General features: G+C 36.8%; 1 protein-coding gene across 1 annotated transcript in view; it reads left to right on the forward strand.

The window, feature by feature from the left end:
* The first annotated feature begins 318 nt into the window (after positions 1-318).
* The window catches only part of dnah12 (dynein, axonemal, heavy chain 12), a 28,450-nt gene continuing 9,292 nt past the window's right edge, over positions 319-19,476 (forward strand). Inside the window, 46 exon segments of the mRNA XM_060893787.1 lie at positions 319-347; positions 1,763-1,956; positions 2,903-2,990; positions 4,719-4,745; positions 4,854-5,043; positions 5,380-5,441; positions 5,496-5,692; positions 6,059-6,254; positions 6,349-6,537; positions 6,965-7,118; positions 7,234-7,325; positions 7,409-7,587; positions 7,694-7,829; positions 7,909-8,034; positions 8,134-8,268; positions 8,383-8,576; positions 8,746-8,983; positions 9,164-9,349; positions 9,531-9,731; positions 9,830-10,024; positions 10,155-10,276; positions 10,365-10,647; positions 11,507-11,626; positions 11,725-11,881; positions 12,057-12,229; positions 12,359-12,511; positions 12,628-12,867; positions 12,981-13,226; positions 13,331-13,450; positions 13,546-13,655; positions 13,832-14,015; positions 14,095-14,235; positions 14,383-14,466; positions 14,635-14,823; positions 14,979-15,098; positions 15,648-15,836; positions 15,947-16,098; positions 16,187-16,325; positions 16,432-16,598; positions 16,690-16,945; positions 17,066-17,365; positions 17,462-17,640; positions 18,409-18,601; positions 18,695-18,856; positions 18,977-19,171; positions 19,328-19,461. Of these exon segments, the coding sequence (XP_060749770.1) occupies positions 1,775-1,956; positions 2,903-2,990; positions 4,719-4,745; positions 4,854-5,043; positions 5,380-5,441; positions 5,496-5,692; positions 6,059-6,254; positions 6,349-6,537; positions 6,965-7,118; positions 7,234-7,325; positions 7,409-7,587; positions 7,694-7,829; positions 7,909-8,034; positions 8,134-8,268; positions 8,383-8,576; positions 8,746-8,983; positions 9,164-9,349; positions 9,531-9,731; positions 9,830-10,024; positions 10,155-10,276; positions 10,365-10,647; positions 11,507-11,626; positions 11,725-11,881; positions 12,057-12,229; positions 12,359-12,511; positions 12,628-12,867; positions 12,981-13,226; positions 13,331-13,450; positions 13,546-13,655; positions 13,832-14,015; positions 14,095-14,235; positions 14,383-14,466; positions 14,635-14,823; positions 14,979-15,098; positions 15,648-15,836; positions 15,947-16,098; positions 16,187-16,325; positions 16,432-16,598; positions 16,690-16,945; positions 17,066-17,365; positions 17,462-17,640; positions 18,409-18,601; positions 18,695-18,856; positions 18,977-19,171; positions 19,328-19,461 (7,475 nt within the window). The 5' untranslated portion in view covers positions 319-347; positions 1,763-1,774.

The following is a 19,476-nucleotide window of genomic DNA, read 5'->3' on the forward strand; positions in this document are numbered from 1 at the left end:
ATAAAATAATTAATATTGAATAAAAACATGTAAAGCATTTTGTGTCTTAATTCATTTGATTGGTTTATGTAGGACTGTATGGCTTAATGCCATTTCTTCATAAAGGAATATCTCCCCCTTGTGGCTATTCTGAAATAATGTTTAAATAGTTTAATGAATTTCAAATACAATTTAAACAATATTTCAGAATAGCCACAAGGGGGAGACATTCCTTTATAAAGAAATAGCATTAAACCATCCAAACCATACGTCATTCACGCATGACGCTTCCGCTTGTTCCCATGGCAACACTCGGCTCTGCCTCCAAACTTTAGCCAGTTCGAATCTAAAACACTGGCAGTCAACAGGTAATAAGATTTTTTTATTGCATAACTTAAAGGAAAAATTTAAATTACTCGTTTGTCTAAAAGATCTGTGAACTTTCAAGCTAATTATTATTCGAGAAATGTTTACACAAGCTGAATCGTTTAAAGAAAGCTATCATCTGAGATGCTACGTGAGTTTGTCATTGACAAGTTAATTGTCTTCCCTTGCCGTGTTGTAGTTTTATTTATTCTAAATAAATTGTATCATAATATAAACAAACATATTTAAGGGTTATATGACTGTGATCGCCCTTTGGGCGGACGATTTTTCTAAATTCCTTATTTTCAGTTACACTAAGATCGACATGAAAACAATCATTTATAAATAATTGTTTATGTGGCAAAGGGGGAACAACTCAGTATTACTCTCTATGATTTTTGAATGGGATATGTAATGGTCAGATGTCCTCTTACATTTGATCATATAAACTTCTGTAATGTGGCATGTTGTAACCTAGTGGTTAAGGTGTTGGGCTACCACAACAATCAGAAGGTTGTGAGTTCGAATCCCAGGTCCACCAGGCTGCCACTGATGGGCTCCTGAGCAAGACCCTCAATTGCTCAGCTGTATAAAATTGAGATAATATAAGTCGCTCTGGATAAGTGCGTCTGCCAAATGTTGGAAATGTAATCATTAGATTGGTAATTCTCTTTGTTAGTAGAAAATTTGTTGTGGGTTCATCACAGCAAATTTTGATGTTGGCTTGACGAAGCAAGTATTCGCAAAGACTGGTGCTTTTTGGAGGCAAGTGGACAGATAGGGATTCTACTTAATATTATACAACATAGTACAATACAAAGTAGTAATAGTAAATTCTTAATGTTGAATAAATAAAATAGTAAATTCTTAATGTTGAATGAATCAATATATATATATATATATATATATGTTGAATGAATCAATATATATATATATATATATATATATATATATATATATATATATATATATATATATATATAAATAAACTGGTTGAGTTTGGGATAAGTAGCTCAAAAGCTTGCTGAGTTATAAACCTCCAAATCTTTGAATGGGATTCTATGGGGAAAAAGGACAATTTGTGATTCTGTACCAGGAATTCCGGAATTCCAGAATCACTTAGTAATAACAATAAACATCAGACCAGAATCTACGACATATGCGATTTTGGTGCATGTGGCTCAAAAGCTCTGGGAGAAGTTAATTAATTAAATGAATGAAATTATAATAATAACCTTATAAAGCAAAACAGTATGTTGGCTCTTGCAAGCCAATAATATGATAGAGGAGGTGGTAGTGTTTATATTAGAACCAGAATCAGAATCAGAATGAGCCTTATTGCAAGAATGCTTGTACATATAAGGAATCAGCTGTGCATTGGAGAATTTCTTAATATTAACATCATCTTTTATTTCAGGAGAAGTTAGAAATGGCGGAAGCATCTAAAGATTTCTTAGTGGATGGGGTGAGAAAGTCTCACCTCTTTCCTCCCATCCTAAGCCCTCCAGAAAGGGAAAACACACAGCTTTCTGAGCACAGACGGGAAGTAAGGAGAAAACTCCTTCGCTACGACAGGCTAAAACAACAGCAATATGAAATTCATCAAATTATGTGAGTGTTCTTTCTTCAAAAAGGAAGGGGGGCTGCACGTGACATCAGACGACGCCATCACAATACTCACAAGGAAGTTCCCCTCATTGTTATGAGTGTTTTGATATACAGTATCAATGAAAGTTTTTTGATTTTGCATATATTGGGTCAGTGCTGCAGGAAAACCAAAAGGCCAGTCAGTACACCAATTTAAAACCAGCGTATCACACCAAAGAAGCTGGCCGAGTTTGGTGTAGATATCTTTGAAAGCTTGCCAAGTTATAAACCTCTAAAGTTTATGATGGGTGTCTATGGTAAAAAGGCCACTTTGAAACCCGGTACCATGAGTACTGGTACTTTGACCGCTTAGAAAATAGCAACAAACTTCAGAACAGAACTTACAACATATGCAATTTTGGTGCATGTGGCTCGAAAGCCCTAGGAAGAGTTACTCTTGATAAAGATTTGTCTAAGAATAAGCAAAATAGAATGTTGGCTTCTATAAGCCAACATAACTACTATTAACCCTTCTCATTGACCTCAACTGATCCACTCTGTAGGAGCTGTGTATGATCTTTTCTTATAAGAAAATACTTTTATTTTGAACTGGTGAGAGGTTAGTTCCAGGATGGACAAAGTTAAACAGAAGCCTGAAATAAAATAAAAATATTAAACAGTCACATTCAGTGGATGGCAATGTTGCAAATAAAATTTTTGAAGGTATGTTTATTAAAATTATATAATTGTTCTAGTTCTAGAATCATTAGACATTCTTAATTTAAAAGGAACGTCATTACTTTTACTTCTGTCAATTACCTGATTTGTGAACTGTATCAAAAGATAAGTGCCATGCAATGAGTAAAAAAGCATGTGTGACGTGGATAAAATCATCTACACTATTGTAAACAGTAATGGTAGATAGTTCAGTCTTAGTTATTCTAATTCTCTCTGGTTCACTTCTTTTCAGAGTTGCGAGAGCGGCAAAAGCCTACAAAAAGGCCAAGGAAACAACCCCAGTGCATGTTCCTTGGAGTGAACCTGAGTTTCCCCCAACAGTATTACATTTTTTAATACAATCACATTATACATTCTTACAGTCATGGCCAAAAGTGTACCCCTGAAAATTAAGTATTTCTCACAGAAAAGTATTGCAATTACACATGTTTTGCTATGCACATGTTTATTTCCTTTGTGTGTATTAAAACACCACAACAAAACAGAGGAAAAAGCAAATTTGGCATAATTTTACACAAAACTCCAAAAATGTGCTGGACAAAATTAATGGCACCCTTAACTTAATATTTGGTTGCACACCCTTTGGAATAAATAACTGAAAACAATCGCTTCCTATAACTATTAATAAACTTCTTACATCTCTCACCCAGAATTTTGGACCACTCTTCCTTTGCAAACTGCTCCAGGTCTCACATATTGGAAGGGCGCCTTTTCCCAACAGCAATTTTAAGATCTCTCTACAGGTGTTCAATGGGATTTAGATCTGGACTCATTGCTTTCCACTTCAGAACTCTCCAGCGCTTTGTTGTTGCCATCCATTTCTGGGTGCGTTTTGAAGTATGTTTGGGGTCATTGTCCTGCTGGAAAACCAATGATCTCACTTTCTGACACTGAACACAGCTTTCTGAAACTGGGACCTACATTGCAACCCCAAATCCTTTGGTAATCCTCAGATTTCATGATGCCTTGCACACAGTCAAGGCACCCAGTTCCAGAGGCACCAAAACAACCCCAAAACATCTTTGAAACTACAGCATATTTGACTGTAGGTACTGTGTTCTTTTCTTTGTAGGCTTCATTCTGTTTTTAGTAAACAGTAGAATGATGTGCTTTACCAAAAAGCCCTATCTTGGTCTCATCTGTCCACAAGACATTTTCCCAGAAGTGTCTTGCTTTTTTATGTCTCTGTGTCAGCAGTGGGGTCCTCCTGGGTCTCCTGCCATAGCAGTTCATTTCATTCAAATGTCGACGGATAGTTCGTGCTGACACTGATGCACCCTGAGCCTGCAGGACAGCTTGAATTTCTTTAGAACTTGTTTGGGGCTGCTTATCCACCATCCGGACTATCCTGCGTTGCAACCTTTCATCAATTTTTCTCTTCCGTCCATGTCCAGGGAGATTAGCTACAGTGACATGGGTTGCAAACTTCTTGATCAGGTTGCGCATTGTGGACAAAAGAACATCTAGATCTCTGGAGATGGATTGTAACCTTGAGATTGTTGATATTTTTCCACAATTTTGGTTCTCAAGTCCTGAGACAGTTCTCTTCTCTTTCTGTTCTACATGCTTAGTGTGGCACACAAAGACACACAATGCAAAGTCAACTTCTCTCCTTTTTATCTGCTTTCAGGTGTGATTTTTATATTGCCCACACCTGTTACTTGCCCCAGGTGAGTTTAAAGGGGCATCACATGCTTGAAACAAACTTATTTATCCATAAATTTGAAAGGGTTCCAATAATTTTGTCTGGCCCATTTTTGGAATTTTGCATGAAAGCTTTTTGCAAATTTGCAAAAAGTTTTTTGTGTTGTTTCAATACACACAAAGGAAATAAACATATGTATAGCAAATCCTGTGTAATTGCAATATTTTTCTGTGAGAAATACTTCATTTTCTGGAAAATATTCAGGGTTATCAACACTTTTGGACATGACTGTATATATATATATATATATATATATATATATATATATATATATATATATATATATATATATATATATATATATTCCTTGATTTTTATTGCTAATACAAAACATTTTTCACAGATGATGAGTGAAGCAAGGAAACAACATGTATGTACCATTTTTTCTGTTAATACAGTACACCTTAGATTTTTTGGCTAAGCTTTTAAATATTATTCTCTCACCTTGGCAACATCTATCCATGCTACATGTCTGCAGATGAATTACATGTTCCTAAAGCAGTGTGTCAAAAGTAGACCGACTGTACCAATTCAGCAGCAGTGGTTGGACAACATTGTAAGCCTTATACCACCTAAGCTCCAGCTGGGACCAGGCAGAATGGAGGTGTTGGAGGAACTGTGCAAGGAGATCAGTGAGAATTACCATAGAACAATGCTCCATTTCACAGGTGAGCCTTAAAAATTTCACAATCTATCATTTACATTTATTTTGTGGTGTTATGGTCATTAGCCCTGTCACTTGAATGGAGTTTAATCAAAATCTCTAATAAGTATACAAATAATGTTATCTGGAGAATAATGTGTTCTTTTTATCAAATGTTTAGGAATAAATCAACTGTAGGACTTGAATAGCTAGAATATTTGAATAACACATTTGAATAATTATCCTAATATTTAAATAGTTTGATAAAACAAATATGTACTGAAAGTGTCCATTTTTAAAATACAGAATTGTGTTTGTTGATGTTGTATTTTATTTTTGTTAATAATACCTTTTTCTTTAGTTGATAATGTTCTACGGAGGCCACAAATGGACATTGAAGAAAAGCCACCTGTACCCAAGTGAGTGCTGTGGAGACTAATAATGCATCCTTTTAAGCCCAAACAAAGATATTCTCAGATTTGCATCAATGACTATAAATTTTTTTTTTTTTTTAGGATTCTTGATTTCAGCACGCCATGGCATAAAGACTTTATAAGGAATCGAAAGAAGATCAAAGAGAATTTGCACATCTTACACCCAGTAATGAAAGTTCTTTTGGAGACCTGTTACATAACATTTTCTCAGCTGCTCCTGTTTGATATCTCAGACTGCAGGTACTGCTTTTTCAGATTGCTGATCACATTTTAAATGTTACTATAATTACTGCCTTATACTTGTCACAGTTGCACTGAAGCCTATAATTATATATATTAGGCCAACATAGTAGTAAGTCTTTGCTTTAATACCTGAAGTTTTTCTCCTAGTCCTATGGTTTGTCTTGATACTGAAGTAGAATGGAATCACTGTTGCCTCTTTGGGAACTATAAATGCTTGTGTGTTTAGAAATTTAAGGCAACAATGCATGTGTTATGTCAAAACTAGTATTAAACAGTTTTTGCTCTTTAAACATTTTATCGGGATTTATTGGAGAATTCTACTGGTCAGTTTCCTTACATTTGAACTATATTTGTGATATAAAGGTCTACAGGGCCCGTGGACTGTGAGAACCTAAAGAACAAAGCGTCTGTTGAGTGTGAAAAAAACGAGGAGAAGCTCATGAACACCTGGTTCCCAAAGGTTATTCACTTGCTCACCTGTAAGAAAACAGTGCAAATAATCAGATTAGAGAAGGTGGATGCCTTTTATAACTGTGTTTCATCACTTCTCTCCAATCAGGTATGTCTAGGAAGCCATCAATAATGTTGTTGATTACTCAGTACTGATGAGCTTTGGATGAGCTATAACAGTGTCAGGTATTCTCTATTTGTAGCTGAAGGCTTTGATTGAGAGAAATGTGCAGGCATTTGTCAGTCTATTTGAACCCTTCAACAAACAGAAGCTTCCCCTCTTCAAGATGGATCTGACCTTTGATGATGAAAAGATGGACTTATATCCCAGTTTTCAGGATCTCGAGGAGGCTGTGTTAGACATTCTCAATTCAATTCTCAATACATTGCAGGTATGAAAACGTTATGATTTAATTATATTTACCTCATCTTGCATAGTTTCAACAATGTATTTACAAAGGTGTGGTTAGGGTTTTATTATTTTGCATTGTGTACTGCAAATAAATGTTAATTTATTTATAAATAATGTAAATAATTTTTCTACATAATCTCCATTTTGTTCAGCGCAAGTGTTCTAGTGCTTAATGAATGTCCAGATTCCTGTAGAAAAAGTTTCATTTAATTCTAGTGCATCATGCTTTATTTTGGTATTTATTTGACTCACCTTCAGATGTATAATATCAAGAAATAAAATATTAGTTGAGCAAATTTACAAATGGACAAATTGGGCATGGAATTTTTTCAAAAGAAATTTTTCTATTTTGCTATCCAAGATTCGTGTAAGAATGGTTGTATTTAACAGATATTACCATTCCACAGAAAGTCCAGAGTATTCAGTCATGGCTAGACGAGGCCAATACTTCAGTGGTTGATGCTAAACTGGCAGACCATATTGTCACATGGGCACAGACTACGCTGAGGAACTCAGTCCGTGAAAACCTAGAGGCACCAGGGAAACACTTTCAGTATTATTGTGAGCTTCTCACATTTTTTCTTAATAGTGCAGACTTAAAAACCTACACATAGTATTAGCAGAGTGGTTCATTATGACCTGCCCATTGATTTAGTTTAACTTGTATTTTCTTTAGTTGACAACTACGATTGGCTAGTCAATGGGAATGCACAGAATCTGGTAGAGACATTTATGGAGGAGGAGCACAGTATAGATGAGTATTCTGAGGTAAAATGAAACCTTTAACATAGCTTCAGTTACAGCATGTTATTCTCTTATGTCGTATATCTGACTGTAACGATTTATCTCAGAAAGTGGAGCTGTTCCGTGCTTTGTCCAAAGAGATCTCCAGCCTCCCCTCATTGGCTCATTTTGACATGATCCGCTTGGACTGTGAGGAACTCAAACAAGGGCTGGCAAACAAAGCACAGTCTTTTGCTCAGATCCTTCTGGCACAACTTATTAGCACACACCAAGAGCAATGCCTTCAGTAAGAATGTATTTGTATTTTCTAATCAGTATTAAATAGTTCAGTTTTTATATTCAGTTTATGTAAAAGTCTTCAATATGGATTTTTTTGTATTGATTTTTTTAAGAATCTGTAAAGATTTTGAGACCATTAGGGAGAAGGCTATAAAAAAACCAGAGACAACAAAAGACATGACAGAGCTGATCGATTATATTGATTATGCCAAAACCAAAGGACTAGAAGAGCTCAACATTAAGATAATGGTGAGTTGTTAACATTTATTTTTATCTACACAGTGGACAACTGCAAAAATAAGATGAGGAATAACCAATATTTTTCTAGGAAGCACTTGAGAGATTAAATTACCTACTGGATGTACATATCTTTGATGCACAAGATTTGGAGCTTCATTCAACAGTACTGCTGTGGCCACGAAATATTAATCCAGTTTTTGAACAAAGTGCTGAGGTAATGTTTGCCCATTAGTGATGATTCAAAATTGGCCACGGATATCTAAATTTATTGCGAGTTGAATGTAATTAAGCTGTATGATTATATAACCCTTAGGTTTTGGAAAATGCCAGGGAGAAAGGACAACAGGAGCTTCTGGTTAGAAAGGAGAAGCTGATGCTGGAGCTGGAGAAACTTGGTCGAAGGACTCTGGAGTTTGCAGAATGCTCAGTACTGGAAATGATGCAAGAGGTAAAAAAACACAACAAACCTTTATCCCAAACAAATATCTCATACAAAACACATACTTCAATTATTATTAGAGCTAATTTCTCCGTTTTTTTTTCTCTGTTCATTTTTGTTCAGTACTTGAAAGATGTCAGAACAGAGCAGAAGAGGCTTGAAGAAATCGAGGAGTCAATTGTCTTCATCAACAAAGAGGAAGCTCTGTACAACTTTGACCTAACTGATTATCCAGAGGTTGCTATGATCAAGGAGAACATTGAGCCATATCAGAAGCTTTTTGGGCTTGTACTAAAATGGCAACGCACTGAGAAAAGGTTTGGTTGATCATCAGCGTATGGTTTGCATTCTTAATGTTTTTAATTATGAAGATTCAGTTCTGTGTATAAGTTTCTTATAATCTTTTGAGTTTTATGGGATGAATTGCCTTGCCGAATTTATTGCAGACATATAAACATATTTTCTTCTATCTCCAATCATGTGTAGATGGATGGATGGTTCGTTCTTAGATTTGAATGGAGAACGCATGGAGGTGGAGGCTGATGAGTTTTATAGAGAAATCTACAAAAGCCTAAAGTTTTTCCAGCAGAAACAGAAGAAGGCTGAGCAAGAGAGAGAACATTTGGCTCTAGAAAAGAAGCCTGGAGAAGAAGATGAAGACAGACAGGGAAGTCCTACTGTTGCAATCTGCAGCAGAGTTATAGAGCAACTGAAAGAATTCAAGGTACAACAAAAGTAACTAATTCTGTAGTGTAATTGTTCTATATATTGTAATTGTTATCCTCTTTGGTTGATCCTGCTTCATTCTTGCCTTAAACAACTGTCCCTCCTCTTTAAAGATATATTTTTTCTAGCATGGCATGGGTTGGCACACTTAAAATGTTTGATTATTTTCTGTATACAGGAGCACATCCCAACAGTTTCAATACTGTGTAATCCTGGAATTAGGGTTCGTCACTGGGAACAGATGTCACAGATTGTGAACTATGATATGACGCCCAACTCAGGCACCACATTGCGTAAAGTCCTTAAACAGAACTTCACACCTTACTTGGAAAAGTTTGAGACCATAAGTGCAGCTGCCAGCAAAGTGAGATACTTATTTCATTGGAAGTTCATAATCTGGCATTGTCATATAAAATGTTTCACGATTACCTCTCTATTCCAAATGTATTCTCAATATCTTATATTATTTAAAAGAATCTATTTAAAGTACTGATCTCTCTTAGCTTATATAAATGATTGATAAATGTTTTTTTTGGTATGTACAGGAATTCTCACTGGAGAAGGCCATGCAGTCTATGGTGGAGGCTTGGGATGTCATATCATTTCATCATCATGCATATAGGGAGTCTGATGTGTCTATCCTTTCTTCAGTGGATGAAATTCAGACCATGCTGGATGACCAGATAGTGAAAACCCAGACCATGAGGGGTTCCCCTTTTATCAAGCCCTTTGAGGCTGAGATCAAGGTCATTTGGCTCTGCCAGTAGTCTGCAGTCTTTTGCATTGTCTATATCTGGATCCTTTACACTATAAATAGAAATTATTGATCTCCATTGTTGCTTAGGCCTGGGAGGAAACTTTGCTCCATATCCAGGACACCATAGAAGAGTGGTTGAAGGTACAGGTCCAGTGGCTGTACTTAGAGCCCATCTTCAGCTCACAGGACATCATGCAGCAGATGCCTGAGGAGGGACGTCTATTCCAAATAGTGGACAGAAACTGGAAGGAAGTAATGAGACACTGTGTGAAAGACCCAAGGGTAAGGATAACATACTGGTATCATCCCAAAATATTTTACTTTGACATGTTTTATATCAGTAAGTTTTCGTATTGCTCACTCATTTCTTAAGCTGCTGTGAACTTGAGCACAGTGATCTTGTGTGTTGCAGGTTTTACAAGCAACTTCACTATCTGGCTTGCTTGAGAAGCTTCAGGACTCAAATAACCTTTTAGACAAAATTATGAAGGGACTGAATGATTACCTTGAGAAGAAAAGACTATTCTTTCCACGGTAGCAGGCTTGTTATGTGATGCTGACTTTAATTTTCAGCAAAAAAAAAAATTTCTAATAATTTTTAAATTCTACTTCTGTCCAACAGTTTCTTCTTCCTGTCAAATGATGAAATGCTGGAGATTCTCTCTGAAACCAAAGACCCTCTGCGTGTACAGCCTCACCTGAAGAAATGCTTTGAAGGCATCGCCAAGCTGGATTTCCTGCCCAACTTGGACATTCAGGCCATGTACAGTAGTGAGGGTGAGCGTGTGGGCCTTGTTCAGCTGATCTCCACTTCAGAGGCACGAGGAGCAGTAGAGAAGTGGCTCGTGCAGGTGGAGGATGTGATGGTGCAGAGCGTGAGGGACATAATTAACCGTGCCAGACTGGTGAGATTTTGAAATGTAGTACAAATGTATTCTGTTATAACTCTCAAACTTATTCTGTTATCACTCTCCTACTCAAGCACTTACAAAAGACAGTCTCTCTGTAGTTTTCTCTTTATTGGAAGTTGTGTTGGCACTGTGACTGACATGTTTATGAGGTCTCCTCTGAAAGTATTGGAACTCAAGGCAGAGTCTTATTGTTTTTGTGTTATACACAATAAAGTCATTTAGGTACAAGAGAAGACAGAATGTCAGCTTTCATTTACTGATATTTACACCTAAGTGTGTTAAACAATGAGCACCTTGGGTGGCAGACTAACCAATTTTTTTTTGTCCAGTATTTAAGTGTAAAGTAAATAATATTTAATATTGGTTTGCATATTCCTTGTGTGTGTTCTGGAAAATCTCTTTAATCAAAAATACTTTCAAAGACTTTATGGAATCACTACAGTTGTTCTAAAGACCACCCATTTTTCTTTTAGTCACACCTCGGCCACCCACAACAATTATTTCCATTATATTTCCATAATATTCCATTAATACTATTCTTTTATTCTCTTTTTTCTTAACTGTTTACCATTTAAGTTTGTCTGAATCATAGTTGTTTTTAGGACACGTAGTTTACATATATACATATATAGCTATATATAGATAGATAGATAGATAGATAGATAGATAGATAGATAGATAGATAGATAGATAGATAGATAGATAGATGAGCTACTGTTTCCTCATAAAGTAGCTCTTCTATCTTCTACATCTGGAAATACTTAAGGGACTGTTAAGTTTTAACTTTTCATATATATTTCTACAAACATATATATTTAAGCTTCATTCCTTACCTATTTAAATTGCATCACAGGCTTACCCAAAGTCCAAGAGGAGTCAGTGGGTTTGTGACTGGCCAGGCCAGGTGGTGCTCTGTACCTCTCAAATATACTGGACCCTAGAAGTACAAGAATCTATCAGGAGTGGAGCTAATGTAAGGAAAGGCTCAATGTGGCACTCACTGTATTTACTACAACATTATTAGTTTTTAAGAAAACTTGTTTAAATAGTGTTTTTTGTTTTTGATGGCAGGGCCTCAAGAACTACTATGATCAGCTGCAGGGGCAGTTAAATGACATTGTGGGGCTGGTCAGAGGAAAACTCTCCAAACAGACACGTACTACTCTAGGAGCACTGGTCACTTTAGATGTGCATGCCCGTGATGTTGTAATGGAAATGATCCAAACAGGTCCTTTATTTTAATTTATAAATGAAGTTGATTCTCATAGTTACTATAGTGTACATTGTGCTGTTAAAAATGATCTATGGTTTTTGTTTGTGACAGTGTACACTGACATTACACTTTAAACTGTACACTGACATTACTTCTGATGATTCTTATGTATTATATTTGTTTCTGTCAGGTGTTTCTTGTGACACAGATTTCCAGTGGTTAGCACAGTTGCGTTACTACTGGTTGAATGAGAACGTCCGCGTCCAAATAATAAACTGCGATGTCAAGTATGCTTATGAGTATTTAGGAAATTCACCTCGTTTGGTCATTACACCTTTAACAGATCGATGCTACCGAACTTTGGTAATCCCGAACACCAACACCAACCACTCTTTGCAATCATCTAGTCATTTTATTAAATTATTATAAAAGCAACTGACAAACCTGTGAAATCAGCATTTGATTTATGTGGGTTTCATGTCTCCATTGCAGATTGGCGCATTTTACCTGAATTTAGGTGGTGCTCCTGAAGGCCCTGCAGGTACAGGAAAGACAGAGACCACCAAAGACTTGGCCAAAGCCCTTGCTGTGCAGTGTGTAGTGTTCAACTGTTCTGATGGACTTGACTACCTAGCCATGGGGAAGGTAAGTAGAGCTGCTCTCAGGTTGAATGGTGGATCTAAACATGGAGTTATTACTTTTACACTGACTAGTGTTTTATCTACTTTTAATTGTGTCACTGGTTCCTTTACTTTTCACAGTTCTTTAAGGGACTGGCATCCTCAGGCGCATGGGCATGCTTTGATGAGTTTAACCGCATTGAGCTAGAGGTACTTAGTGTGGTGGCACAGCAGATCTTGTGCATTCAGCAAGCCATTGAGAAAAACATGGAGTTTTTTGATTTTGAGGGTACAGAGCTTCGCCTCAATCCCAACTGCTTTGTAGCCATCACTATGAACCCTGGATATGCGGGAAGATCAGAGCTTCCTGATAATCTTAAAGTAAGCACTCAGCTGGCTTAGTTTTTGTATGACTGCTTAATTGATTTTTGCTGTATTACTATATTTCTGTGCACTATTTTGAATAAATGCTATTTCTCTTGTGTGTTGTCTAGGTTTTGTTTCGAACAGTGGCAATGATGGTACCCAACTATGCTCTTATTGCAGAGATCTCCCTGTATTCTTATGGCTTCTTAAATGCCAAACCACTTTCAGTGAAGATAGTAATGACCTACAGGTTGTGCTCTGAGCAGTTATCCTCTCAGTTTCACTATGATTATGGAATGAGAGCTGTTAAAGCAGTACTTGTGGCAGCAGGGAACCTAAAACTCAAATTTCCAGATGAAAATGAAGATATTCTTGTAAGGGAAAAGAAGTATAATGTTTCTTAATATATTTAATTCATTATATAGTGCTATTTGGTTTCAAGACTCACATTCTCAGACATGCTATTTTTACTGGTTAGCTTCTACGGTCCATCAAGGATGTGAATGAGCCCAAGTTTCTTGCCCATGATATCCCACTATTTAATGGAATTACCAATGATCTCTTCCCTGGAGTCTCTCTGCCCATAGCTGATTATCAGGTGAGAACTTCCTACATCCTATGATGTTTGTTTAGATTTAGATAATGTTTTATTATTCTTGTTTTTATTTGTAACAATCCTTTCTGTTTCATTAGCTCCTCCTCGATTGTGCTCATGAATGCTGTTTAAAACACAATGTCCAGCCTGTGAAAATTTTCCTGGATAAAATTATCCAGACTTATGAGATGATGATTGTACGCCATGGGTAGGTGTACTGTACAGTTATATCAAGTGCGTTTACAACTTTAAGGAAGCATGTGATAACTTTCTGACTGTAAAATGTGTAGTTATCATTTAATACAGAGCTGTAAAGAAGGGTGAAAACAAATAAAGATAGAATACTCACTGACAATGTACATTGACAATATTCTGCTTTTTTAGGTTCATGCTTGTTGGTGAACCTTTTTCTGGTAAAACCAAAGTGCTACATGTTTTAGCTGACACCCTCACACTTATGAATGAGAGGGGCTACAATGAAGAGGAGAAAGTCCAATATATCACAATCAACCCTAAATCCATTACAATGGGCCAGCTTTTTGGTCAGTTTGACCCAGTGTCTCATGAGGTGGGTAATCTGGCAAATCAGTATGCCAAATGGGTTAATTTCTTGGATGTTTCTTGTAAAAATGTTCTTTATTTCTCAGTGGACTGATGGAATTGTGGCAAATACATTTCGGGACTTTGCCTCAGCTGAGACTCCAGACAGGAAGTGGGTGGTGTTTGATGGACCAATTGACACACTATGGATTGAGAGCATGAACACTGTGCTGGATGACAACAAAAAGGCAAGCCTTTGATCTAGAATTAATTTTATATTAGATATAAATATTGTATTGCAATTGGTTTTATTGTATAGAAAACCTTCATGTATTATCAAATCTGTTGCATAGTAAACAGTATCATCAGGTAACAAATTGATATCTCTTGTGCAGCTGTGCCTCATGAGTGGAGAAATTATCCAGATGTCCAATCAAATGAGTTTGATTTTTGAGGCGATGGACCTATCACAGGCCTCGGTAAGATAATTGGAATACTAATCTCTTGACTGTGATTGGAACTGTATTGTCTTATATACTACATGAAAATAAATCTTAGTTGTAAAAGTTCATTAACAAGATTTGTTGAAGATTTGCTGACCAGTATACTGTTACACAAGTTAGAGCAGTATTGACCTTCTGTTCCAGCCAGCCACAGTGAGTCGTTGTGGAATGATCTACATGGAGCCATCTCAGCTGGGATGGCTTCCTTTGGTGTCATCTTGGTTGAAAAATCTACCCCAGCCTCTTCAGACTGAGGAAAATACCACACTCCTGCTGGAGCTGTTTAATTGGCTGATCCCCCCAGCACAGAGGATATTAAAAAAAAACTGCAAGGTATGTGAATTATTACTGACCTGCACTGACTTGAAGATTGAAGATTAAGTAAGGAGTTGGAGTTAAGAGAAGAGTTTCACTATAGAATCACATCATATTTTTTAAAAACTGTTTGTAAATTATTGCTCAGCCCTGGCCATCTGTTTCTGTTATAGGAGGTTGTCTCTAACAGTAACAGCAATACAGCTGTGTCTCTTACACGACTCTTTGAAATGCTTCTTACGGAACCTGTAAATGGAGAACCTGGAAACAAGAATATTCGTACGTGGATCATGGTAAGTATTAATTTGTATATCTTTTGAGAAATACAGAATTGTAAAATACTGCCACAACACCCACTACCACAGTTGAACTTTTACACAATTGCACCATTTGCACTACATATGTATGTATATATGACGTGTCCATATTTGCACGCATCACTGTACCATATTCAGTTATTCAGTTACTACCTTTATTTTTGATATATTTTTGATAGATTTATTTCTTCTTTAAATTATATCTACTTTATGTCTTATTTTTATTCCTTACTTTATTTTATTTTATTATTGAAAAAAGCATTTCACTACATGTTGTATGTGACAAATAAAAGTTAGAATTTAAATTAGATTTGAATATGCGACAATTTTTTTTTATTTGAATTTGAATATAAAAATATGATTGCAATCTATCACCTGCTTCAATTTGTTCAATGTTTTTTGTTTAAATGAATGAAACCATCTGAAATTTGATTACTATTTTATCTGACTTTAGTGTTTTGTCTTTATATGATTTGTTTAATGATTTGTTTAATGCATTTTGCTCCATGTAAACTGTTTACATAGGCTGCCTTTGCCTTTTCTTTGGTGTGGTCTGTTGGTGGAGGCATTGACGGTGACAGTCGTGAAACATTCGATACGTTTCTGAGGGAAATCCTACTGGGAAAATCAGACAAGCACCCCATCCCTGCTGCTGTCTCAAATTGGGAATGTCCTTTTGATGAAAAAGGTCTTGTTTATGACTATTATTATGAGGTTTGTATTATCTTTAATGTGTCTATAATATTACCCAGAGACAGCTCAATGGCTCTTTTTGACAAGGTGCATCACCCTGAATCATGCCATATTATTGTTCCAATTTCTAGTTCAAAGGGAAAGGCCACTGGATTCACTGGAATGAATCAATAAAGAATGTCAAAATAGGGGACAAGAACACCAAAGTGCAGGACATCATTGTCCCTACAATCGACACAGTGCGCTACACCTACCTAATGGACCTCTGCATTAATTATGGAATGTAAGTTGGTGGTTCTGTTAATATAAATTTGTAAGTATTCTATTAATAAACACAAACTTTTTTACATTTCTTGGATAACCTGTTGTAGGCCTCTTCTGTTTGTTGGTCCCACTGGCACTGGAAAGTCTGTTTATGTGAAGGAGAAACTGATGAACAATCTAGACAAGGACCGTTACCTTCCATTCTTTATTAACTTTTCAGCTCGCACTACTGCTAACCAGACTCAGGTAACTGCCCGGATAAACTTCTCTAAGGAGAGACTTATCAGATCTCCAGCCATGTTGGTTGCCATGTCAAAAAAAATGGAGCACTCTTTTGTTATCTTCTTTCTAGAACTTAATTATGTCCAGGCTGGATAAGAGAAGAAAGGGTGTTTTTGGACCTCCAATGGGAAAGAAATGCATAATTTTTGTGGATGATATGAACATGCCAGCAATGGAAGTGTTTGGTGCACAGCCTCCTATTGAACTGCTTCGACAGTATTTTGACCATGGGAACTGGTATGTTTTAGATAAGAAATTATCTATTTAGGTCTGTTGATTCTTTTCTAAAAGAAAGGTTTAATGTGATAAAAGTGTGTTTATCTTTCAGGTATGACCTAAAAGACACCTCAAATATCTCTTTGGTTGATCTGCAACTGATTGCAGCTATGGGTCTTCCTGGTGGTGGGAGGAATGCGGTGACGACTCGTTTTCTGCGCCACTTTATCATTTGTAGTATCAATGCATTCAGTGATGAAACCATGTCACGAATTTTCTCTAATGTGGTTAACTTTTACTTCCGTAACCATGCATTCCCACCTGAATGCTTCACCATAGGCAACCAGATAGTGTCTGCTACCTTGGAGGTAAACCATACAGCCATACAGTCAAGGAATACATTGCAGTCTTAGTCTAAAGTGCAAATAGGCCAATTTAGTTTATATAACATTGTAAGACTCTGTGTTTTGTTTCTGTCATATGAACAGGTTTATAAAAAAGCAATGCAAAACCTACTTCCCACACCTGCTAAATCTCATTACACGTTCAACTTGAGAGATTTCTCACGTGTAGTACAGGGCTGCCTGCTGCTAAGGAAGGAATCTCTGCAGAGCAAGCATACCTTAATTCGCCTGTTTGTTCATGAGGTGTTCAGAGTCTTCTACGATCGCCTGGTGGATGACCAGGACCAAGCCTGGCTATACAAACTTATGAATGTCATTGTAAAGGAACACTTTAAGGAAAACTTTGACACAGTCTTTGAGCACCTTAAATCTAACAAAAAAACTGTAAGTACCAAATAGGTAATTTTGGAGTAGGCTATCATAATTAATATCATATTTGTTAATTGGGAGCATGTTGTAAATGTTAAACCTATACTCTAGCTGTGTGAGGAGGACATGAGGAGCTTGTTATTTGGAGACTACATGACACCCGATGTGGATCCCGATGAGAGACTATACGCTGAGGTTTCCAATGTACAGAGCTTCAGTGAAGTGGTGGATTCCTGGCTGGCAGAGTATAACCAAACACACAAGACCCGTATGAACTTGGTCATCTTTCGGTAACTACTATTTAAAATGTTACTGTGAGCAATGCCAACACTCACTCACTCACTCATTTTCTACCGCTTATCCGAACTATCTCGGGTCACGGGGAGCCTGTGCCTATCTCAGGCGTCATCGGGCGTCAAGGCAGGATACACCCTGGACAGAGTACCAACCCATCGCAGGGCACACACACTCTCATAGCAATGGCAACAATATTTATGAAAATATTTACATTAAACATGTAGGATTTTCCTGTTGGCAGTGATGCAGGTCATATTTTCATATTTCTGAACTGATCATGGAATCACTTGAAGTGATCATGGAATTAGTTAGATAGTATTCTTCTTTTAGTAAAAAACATAAAAATACTGTAGTGCTTTTAGAACAGTATCTGCCCATGGCAACAAAGGTTTGTACATATTTCCTGTACTTATTATAGAACTAAAAACTCACTACTAAAGACTTTTTTATTGGATGACAAAGGACAGTTAAATATTAAAATACATATTTAAATCTACAACCATCTGTCTTAAAATGAGACAGACAAGAGAGTGTCTTACCTGTGTACCTGAGGTATTCTTGTGTAGTTATATTCAAATTTTAATTCTGAAGCAAAACATTAATAATGTAAGCCCTTGGGCTTCCAATATAAGTCAGTTTTAAGTAAACAGGTTTTCTATTCTTCTTACTCACATGGTATCACAGTCATGCATAGCCTAATACACTAATAAATATATAGGCGATATGTTACATTGTTGAGGATTAAACAATGTGTGTGGCAGCTATGTCCTAGAACACCTGTCCAGGATCAGCCGTGTGCTGAAGCAGCCTGGAGGAAATGCTCTGCTGGTGGGAGTTGGTGGAAGTGGTCGTCAGTCCATCACAAAATTGGCTGCCTTCATAGCAGGAATGACTCTGTTCCAGCCTGAGATTTCCAAGAACTATGGCATGAATGAGTGGAGAGATGACCTTAAGGTAATATTTGATTTCTGACAAGTAAGACATCCATGTAAAGCAATGAAAATATTTGGTGCAGTTTTCAGAAAAATGATTTTGTCCCCTTTTCAGCTTTTGATGAAAAATGCAGGTGTGAAAGGCCAGAAGACTGTATTCCTCCTTACAGATGCTCAGATAAAAGAGGAGGCCTTTTTAGAAGATGTGGACAGTGTGTTAAACACCGGCGAGGTCCCAAACATATTTGCTGTGGATGAGAAGCAAGAGATTATGGAGGTGTTTTATAAGAATATTAAGTAGTGAAATTCCATGACTGTAATGGGAGATTTATATTTCTGAATAACTGGGATATTAAGTTATGTAATGGACTCCTGCCCTCTTTTGTGTGTATCTTAGGCAGTGCGGCCGATAGCCCAGGGTGGTAATAAGAATTTAGAGTTTAGCCCTCTGGCTCTGTTTGCCTACTTTGTAAACCGCTGCAGAGAGAACTTGCACATAGTGGTGGCATTCAGCCCTATTGGAGATGCATTTAGAAACCGCCTGAGGCAGTTCCCATCGCTTATTAACTGCTGTACAATCAATTGGTTCCAGGTAAGTTAATTAATTAATTCATTAATAAAAACAATAATAAATAAATTAATCAAATGTAGCTGTAAAGGTAGTAAATGGCACTGATGAACAGTTTTGATATATTGTATTTTGGCAGTTTCTTGTGCTACTTTTGATGTGCAAGTTTGTTCCTTATAGCCATGGCCAGAAGAAGCATTGGAGCGAGTTGCCAACAAGTTGTTAGAGACTGTAGAAATGAGTGACCACGAAAGGCTAGAAGTTATGTTAATCTGCAAGACTTTCCATACTTCTGCTACTGATCTGTCCAAAAGGTATGCAAAACCTAA

This window comes from Tachysurus vachellii, chromosome 19, assembly GCF_030014155.1.
Source record: "Tachysurus vachellii isolate PV-2020 chromosome 19, HZAU_Pvac_v1, whole genome shotgun sequence".
Taxonomy (NCBI): Eukaryota; Metazoa; Chordata; class Actinopteri; order Siluriformes; family Bagridae; genus Tachysurus; species Tachysurus vachellii.